The following is a 7484-nucleotide window of genomic DNA, read 5'->3' on the forward strand; positions in this document are numbered from 1 at the left end:
TCACCCGGCTTCCGGCGTGCCCCGGCAGCGGGAGTCGCACAGCTTCCGGGCGGGGGAAGCCCGCGTCCCGAGGCGATGGCGGGGCTGTCCCGAACGCTCGGTATCTTTGGCGGCTTCGTGGCCGTGGTGGGGGCGGCCTTTTACCCCATCTACTTCCGGCCGCTGCTGCTGCCGGAGGAGTACAGTAAGTGCCGGCGCGGGGTGCGAGGCAGGCGGCGGGCCGTGGTGCAGGCGTGCCGGGGCGGAGGAGTGCTGGGGGCTGCCGCTGCGGAGTGACTGCCGGGAGGCTCTCTGTTCGCCTAGGAGATACTTAAAAAAAACCCACCCAGAGCTCGTAGTAGTCTTGTGTCAAGTTCTTTCTTGGCTAGCATGTCATTAGGAACACGCGTTAGCTGTTCTCCGACGTGATTGAGAGGATTTAGATGGAGTCGAAGAATTTATCGTCAGAGAGAGGGAGTACCTCTCCTGCGAAGACAGGCTGAGAGAGTTGGGGTTGTTCAGGCTGGAGAAGAGAAGGCTCCGGGGAGACCTCACAGTCGCCTCCCAGTACTGAAAGGGAGCTCATGAGGAAGATGGGAACAGACTTTTTAGTAGAGCCCGTTGTGATAGGACAAGAGCAGTCGTTTTAAACTAAAAGTGGGTAGATTCAGATTGGATATAAGGAAGAAATCTTTTATGATGAGAGTGGTGAAACACTGGAAGAGGTTGTTCAAAGGGGCAGTAGATGTCTCATCCCTGGAAACATTCAAGGTCAGGCTGGACAAGGCTCTGAGCAACCCGATCTAGTTGAAGGTGTCCCTGCTCCTTGCAGGGGAGTTGGACTAGATGACCTTTAAAGGTCCCTTCCAGACCAAACTAGCCTATGAATCTATAATCTAGAGTTATGTTTTCCAGCCACAATTGAAAAGTTTAACTTAAAATGTGGTAATAGATTCTTTACCAATTGTGAGGGTTTGCTAGAGCTGGTCTCAGTCTACAGAGTTTTCTCTGAAACCGATTGCTGAGGAAAACCCCATTTCCCTGCCAGAAACAGAAAACCCGCCAAAGCCCACAACTAGCTCTGACCAGAAAGCTCTCAAGCATTCAGAGGTACCTGAAGCTCTGGATGTGAAGCTCCAGGCAAGTGCTCTGTGCAGCAGGAGCAGTAGGGGTAGCACCTGTTACTCCTAGACTTGTTTACTATCACCAAAAGAAGTGGGGAAAAGTTCTGGTGTAACCAGCCTCGTCCCCTTGCTTTAACTTCTATACGGCTAAGCAAGCCGTTGGACAACTGAAGAAATTTCTAGGAAGAAAAAAAAAAAGGTTAACAAACTTATTTATCTTCTTGGAGGGTCTTTAGCCTTGCATCAAAGCTGAAGTAAAATTTAACTTGCAGGCAAGTTTTTATTTAAGGAAGCTGTGTTTATTAAATCGGAATCTGCACACAATGATATTTTTTTCTGCTCTGTATTCCCATTTCAAAACTTATTCTTAACTCTTTTTTGCTTATAGTGCACTTTCCAAAATATAATATTAGAAGTATGACTCAGCATTAAGGAAAGAACAAAACTAGTGAGATAGCACCCTCTTTTGTACCTGTGAGTTGCATGAGTAAATATTCCCCAACAGGTTAGGGATTTTTTTTTTTTTTCATCTCCATTTAGCACATAAGATGGGCAATGCACAGTTACCAAGTGCTTATACTTGCCATTTAATACCTGATTCTAAACCTTACTTAATTGCATGCTGCTCAAATTCTCCTTTGATCTCGCCTTTATTAGAATTCTGTGTGTTTTTCTTGATGCTCCTCGCTGCAGTATGAGAGAAGCACAAGCATTTATTGTCATAATACTTTAGACAATAACATGGAGTTTCACAGTTGTGGTACTTGAGTAGAAGTATTTTAACCTTTAGCGTACAAAGAATTTGATTTTTTTGAGTATGGTCTGGTAAGCTGTATGACAACAACATTTCTGTAGAAGCTCACATCTCTTATTGGCTTGAGCTATGGATGGATACTCAGTATTTCTGCATTTTGGGACACTGAGTCTGAAGTTGGACATTTGGATTAGCATCATATAGTAATCCTGCAAAAGGCAAGAATGGATTTTAGTTATAGAGTGACGTTCAATTATGTAAACATGAAATGCTATCTTTTCTTTCTTCGATCTTGTTTTTATTGTGTATCTCCCAAATTCTCCACAAATGAGGCACAATACATTCAGGAAGAAGACTTTTCTGCACAATCCTAACACATCTTCAGAGGAGTTCCTAGCAGTGTAACAAATAAAATGGAAGATACTTGGAAAAACTGTATGTAATCAAATTGTTAATTTGTACCTTAAATTTTGCACACAGGGGTTTGACTTCGTACAAAGTGCTATCATTTTATAGGTTTTTAGTACCTCAGCTTGTGCCCTTGATGTTTCTAATATTTTCCTGTCTGTAAATAGCTTTAAAAAACATTTTCCTCATATGGAACACATTGTTTAGAGGCAGTGTTGAAACTTTAGCTTCAGCACAGACCTCTTCCACTTGGATTAATTAAAACAGTGGATTGACAGCTGCTATTTGGATTGATATTGGAGTATTTTCACAGTAGATTTTGTGATTTTGCTGAACTGTGAGACTCAGCTCTTTACCCGTCCTGAGGTGGCTGTCTTCTCATCAAGACTGGCTCTTCCTCATTGTCCTTTTTTTGGCTTATCTTTTTTCCAAGTTGTTTCCAGGCCCCACTTCCGCCTCCCTGTTGACTGTGTCCTGTCTCCATTTACTTCTCTGCACTCATTTCTTTGCCTGAACCAGTTAACAGCTCTTTCTGTTTGCCTCAAGTGTGTTCCCAGACCTCTCAGGTTGATTGCCATTTTGATCTCTGCCTCTCTTTCAATCTTAATCTCCACCTAAGACTAAATATCTTTCTCCTCCATGTGCTAGAGTAAGTCTGTTTCCTTGCCCTAATTTATTCTGCTTTCTCTGTCTGGGTTTTGTACCTTTTCCTTTGAAATTAGACAGTTCCCTGAGATTTTGTCTGCTAAAAAGGATGGAATGGTAATCACCGTGCTCAGTGAACAGAACTGGAGAAGCTGGATCTGCCTCTAGTGCCTGCCCCTTTGCAAGTAGAATCAATTATTGTGATATGCCCACTAGCCTCCAGTAGCGTTTGGCTTGTGCCTAGACAGCCTAATTACATGTAGTGCCTGTGCATTCTCAGTAGGATGGGATGCTGAAAAGTTTCAGTTTTAAAGTGAGCTTAGCTTCGAGTTTCCCCTGAGAATGTGCACCCTACAATTTTTTAAAGGCTTAAAAAGTTCAATGGTATGTGCAAAAGGCTAATCCAGCTGAGCTTTGACTTCTTGCTTCGAGGTACCACAGTGGTAAAGCGCCTAACTGGGAGTAGTAAAAAAAAAAAGGAACGTGTGCGTGCATTTAATAAGGGGAAAGGATATAGTTTTGTCCATTTGTCTTCTTGGAAGGGGTTAAATCTTTCAAACAAAAGAGAAAAGCCTGATACAGGCACATTGTATGGAAAATATCCCTCTGATACTGAATTTTTCAAAGTTTACAAGCACTAATTTTGTAGATGATGTCATGAAATCTACTTGTGATAAGATGCAAGATCATTCAGGGCCTGAAAATTGGGATCACTGATTCTGGAAAAAATAAACCTTTTAAGAATTTTACGTTGACCGTATGAGTGTTAGCTCCTAAAAGTACTGGTCATTCCTTAAGTGATGGGATCATGGCAGGTGTTTTGGCATCTTTTATTAAACAGTAGTCCTTACTTTAAGATTATTATCTTATTATTTCTAATCTCTCAACACAAACTAGCTAGTTTCTCATTGAAGTGTGAATATTATGTTCGCATTGTGTTTGTGGATATTCACCAGAATTTTACCATGTAGCATCCAGAATGAATAAAATTTTCTGTATTACTTTATTGGGTGCAGTCAAGATGTCTGGTATTTTATCTTTTTTTTTCAGTAGTGTCCCTTCTGTTCTGTTTTCCAGAGAAAGAACAGTCAATGAACCGAGCTGGTATTGTTCAAGAGGATATTCAGCCTGGAGGTATACTTGATTCATGTGTTTGCATTGATTGTTTTAAAGATCTTGAATTGAGACCCGTATATTTATATGGATTTAAATAATACAGTGAAGAGTACATTCAGAGAATACATATATAATAAAATTACCATGAAAATAATTTTTTTTAAGGCTGATTCTTCACTTGAAAATTAGAGATTTAATAAAACTTGTTTTTAAATTGACTTAACTGACCAAATAAGTTGTGGAGATTCTGTTATCTTCACACTTTCTTAAGTAGATGCCAGTTTCCAGCTCAGGGCAGACAAGAACCATGGGTAGACTGAGCTCTAGCTGTAAAAAATACATTATTGCACCCACGTTTGTGGAATACTGCTTTACAACTCAGCTGAAACACGGTTTATGAGCACTTCGTCAGTACCTTCCAGCCTCATGAGTGGAGAGGTAAGGCAGAAATCCGCTACACGTAACGGAAAACTTGGAATGCAGTGCTAGTAGCTTTTTGATCCCTGCTGTTGCCGGTAGAAAGCATAAAAAAGCCTATGAGGAGGATAAAAATTAAAGTATGGCAAACCATCCTTGGTAGTTAATTGTTTCATAGGTGATGGAACTGGGTATTTGTTATGTAAGGGTGGCACTTCCTATTTAAATACATGAGAGTGCTTGTCTTGATGTAACAGCTCATATCTGAGTACGTTAAAGGGTAGCTTATTCCTATTTTTAGAAAAGGCTAACATCAGCAGCAGGGGAAAACCAAATAGGATTAATGCCATGTCCTTCCTACACATACCGGTTAAATCATCAGTGCAGGAATTACTTTCCAGGAAAGCCGTGAAATGCTGAAGAGGTGTTGGGAGGGTGTTATGAAACAGAAGTCTGGTAAATCTGCCTTTTTTATTAAACATTAAAGAGGACTGAACTGGCACATTTATCCAAGATGCAGGGCCTTGATGACCAATTTTCAGTGTAATGTATTCATCTGAATTCAGGTGCTAATCAAAAATTACAAGATCCGCTAGTTGAAAATGAAATCTCGACAAATTCAAGTGCAAGGTGCAATTCTAGATGGTTGTTCCAACAATATTAGAACACCTTACCTATGGATGTGATAGATTTTTCCATTATCTGAAGCTTAAGATCAAGATGAGATTGTCTTTCTAAATATTTTTGCAAGTTTAAATGTAGTTGTGAGTTCAATTGTTAGGTTCTTTTCCTTGTTTTGTACACAAGGCTGGAGTAGCAGACCAATTTTATTTTTTTTCTCCAACAGTCTAGTTATGAACTGCTGGTATTCTCATATTTGATTTGTAGGGTTAAAAGTGTGGTCTGATCCATTTGGAAGAAAGTAATGTTGGCGGCTTGGTGTATTGCAAGGCAAAACTGAAGATGGACATCTTCAGCTGTTTCTTCTTTCACTGAAGTGTGTTTTTGGGTGTCCCTGGAGAAGAATTCTGAGTATGCTGTGTGGGCACATGAGGAGCAACAAACGCTACTGGTTGGAATCCCAAGAGATAAAAACATGCTAGTTTTGACAGAGAAAGCTGGGGTGTAGTGCACAGACTGTTAGAGAACTGAATGATTCTTGAATTTAGAATTGAAATATTTATTTCCTTGAGAAAAGGGAAGAGGAATTGTTTTTGTGGTTGATCTGTCAACACTGTAGAATAAATTATGAATAGAATAAATCATGCAGACTGCTGCAGTTTCCTCCCGAGTTTGAGAATTACCTTTTGTGGGTTTATTACGAAAACATGATGGAAGTATATACTGAGAGAGATCAGTGCGGAAAATATAACATGGTGAGTGTAAATTTGTACATTAAAATTTCTTCCTTTTCAACCAATGCGTATTTTTCCATTTATTTTGCAAGTAGTTGTGGCTGGTTAACCTTGGTGAGCTGCCAGGTGCCCACCCAGCCACTCTTTCACTCCCACTCCTCAGCAGGACAGGAGGAGAAAATAGGATGACAGAACATGTGGGTCTAAGTAAACACAGGGAGACTGCTTACCAGTTACTGTTGCAGGCAAAACAGACTCAACTTGGGGAAAATTAATGTAGTTTATTGCCAATTAAAATAGATTTGTACAGTGAGAAACAAAAGTTAAAATAACACCTTCCCACTGCCTCACTTTTTTCAGGATCAGCTTCACTCCTGAGTCCTCTTTCCTCCCCGTGGTCCCCTCAGCAGTGGATGGGGGGGTTATGGTCGGTTTGTAACACTTCTTCTGCTCCTTCCTCCTCACACTTCTCCCCTGCTCCTGTATGGGCTTTTCATGAGCTGCAGTTCCCTCAGGAAATACCCGACTGCTTCAGTGTGGGCTTCTCCCCAGGCCACAGTGTAGATAACTGCTTCAACATGGTTTTCTCCACAGGCTGCTCTGGTGCCTAGAGCACCTCCTTCCCCTCCTTTTCTGTCTTTGGTGTTCGTACTGCTGTTCCTCACTTTTTTTTGCCCCCTCGTTCCTCTGCTTACCTGGTGTTTTCACAACGGTGCCACCCACTTGGCTGCTGGGCTGAGAAGTGTCTTGCCGTGGGAACTGCAAGAGCCAGCTGGAACCGTCTGTGGGCGGTGTGGGGCAGCTCCTGCAGCCTGCCTTCCTTGACTGGTACACCTGACACGGGAGGCTAACACCAAATGTTGGGATGGAAAAGCAGATACTTTAAAGAATCTTTTTCAAAAAAGCATTTTTTCATGGTAAGCATAATGATCATTAGAACAGGTGAGTAAAGGATTGCCACTACTGAAAATCTTTAGCCAAATTGAGTATTTTTCTTAATAATAGGTTCTGAATAAACGTATGTTTTCAGATTTCAAAAGAAATGAAGGCTATAACCTATAGTTACAGTCTATGACATAACCAATATTGTTATCTAGTACAGGTGTAGCATGTACATTTAATTTGAATGTGCTGTCTTCATTTCTTGATTTATTTTTAGCACTTCACTATGGGACATGACATTTTAAAGTCCATTGCAGGGTCATATCTTATGAAGAATGCATGCGCAGTGAGCGTTATTTATAAAGTTAGCAAATGTCAATTTGTTATTTTTTCAGACATTGCACAGTTTTTGTAAGACAGATGAAGGACTTAATGTTTACAGTGATGACTGAAGCCAGAGTGAATGTACACATTTACTGTAGGCATGTTGACAAAAGTTTCACTACATAGCATAGCGCAGCACTGTCACAAAGCTAATTCTCTTTTTTTGCTAGGTAAAGAAGAATCACTTAAACTGAAGAACAAAGAGGTTTTTATCACTTAAACTTTTCTTCAGTGAGACTGTGGAAATGAGGGAGCCTTATTTTTGTTTTCTTGAAAAAAACATACTGATGCATCAGTTTCAGCAAAATTATTTATTTTAAAATACCTTTCCAGCAGAAATACAATGTTTCTTAAATGGAGATAGTCCATCTATAACTGACTAGCTGCAAAAGAGTGTTCTAGGAGAAACTGGGAATTGTA

The 7484-nt window shown here is 40.6% G+C and overlaps 1 protein-coding gene across 3 annotated transcripts; it reads left to right on the forward strand.

Moving 5' to 3' along the window:
* Positions 1-43: 43 nt before the first annotated feature.
* SMIM20 (small integral membrane protein 20) lies at positions 44-5859 on the forward strand. Of its 3 annotated transcripts, none has more exons than XM_086612173.1 (3): positions 44-184; positions 3961-4044; positions 5332-5859. In XM_086612173.1, exons 1-3 carry the CDS (start codon positions 76-78, stop codon positions 5367-5369), a joined length of 231 nt encoding a protein of 76 aa, XP_086468299.1. In that variant the 5' UTR covers positions 44-75; the 3' UTR covers positions 5370-5859. The 3 variants fall into 3 exon arrangements, with proteins under 3 accessions (XP_086468299.1, XP_086468300.1, XP_086468301.1); XM_086612174.1 differs by having other exon boundaries at positions 3988-4044; XM_086612175.1 differs by lacking the exon at positions 3961-4044.
* The last annotated feature ends 1625 nt before the right edge of the window (positions 5860-7484 follow it).

Source organism: Tauraco erythrolophus, chromosome 5 (assembly GCF_009769465.1).
Source record: "Tauraco erythrolophus isolate bTauEry1 chromosome 5, bTauEry1.pri, whole genome shotgun sequence".
Lineage (NCBI taxonomy): Eukaryota > Metazoa > Chordata > Aves > Musophagiformes > Musophagidae > Tauraco > Tauraco erythrolophus.

Excerpts from the sequence above, each read along its gene's own strand:
- SMIM20 (XM_086612173.1), top strand. The coding sequence starts at position 76 with ATGGCGGGGCTGTCCCGAACGCTCGGTATCTTTGGCGGCTTCGTGGCC. Across the intron at positions 185-3,960 it reads GCTGCTGCCGGAGGAGTACA|TAGTGTCCCTTCTGTTCTGT; the intron begins GTAAGTGCCGGC and ends TTTTTTTTTCAG. Across the intron at positions 4,045-5,331 it reads AGAGGATATTCAGCCTGGAG|GGTTAAAAGTGTGGTCTGAT; the intron begins GTATACTTGATT and ends TTTGATTTGTAG.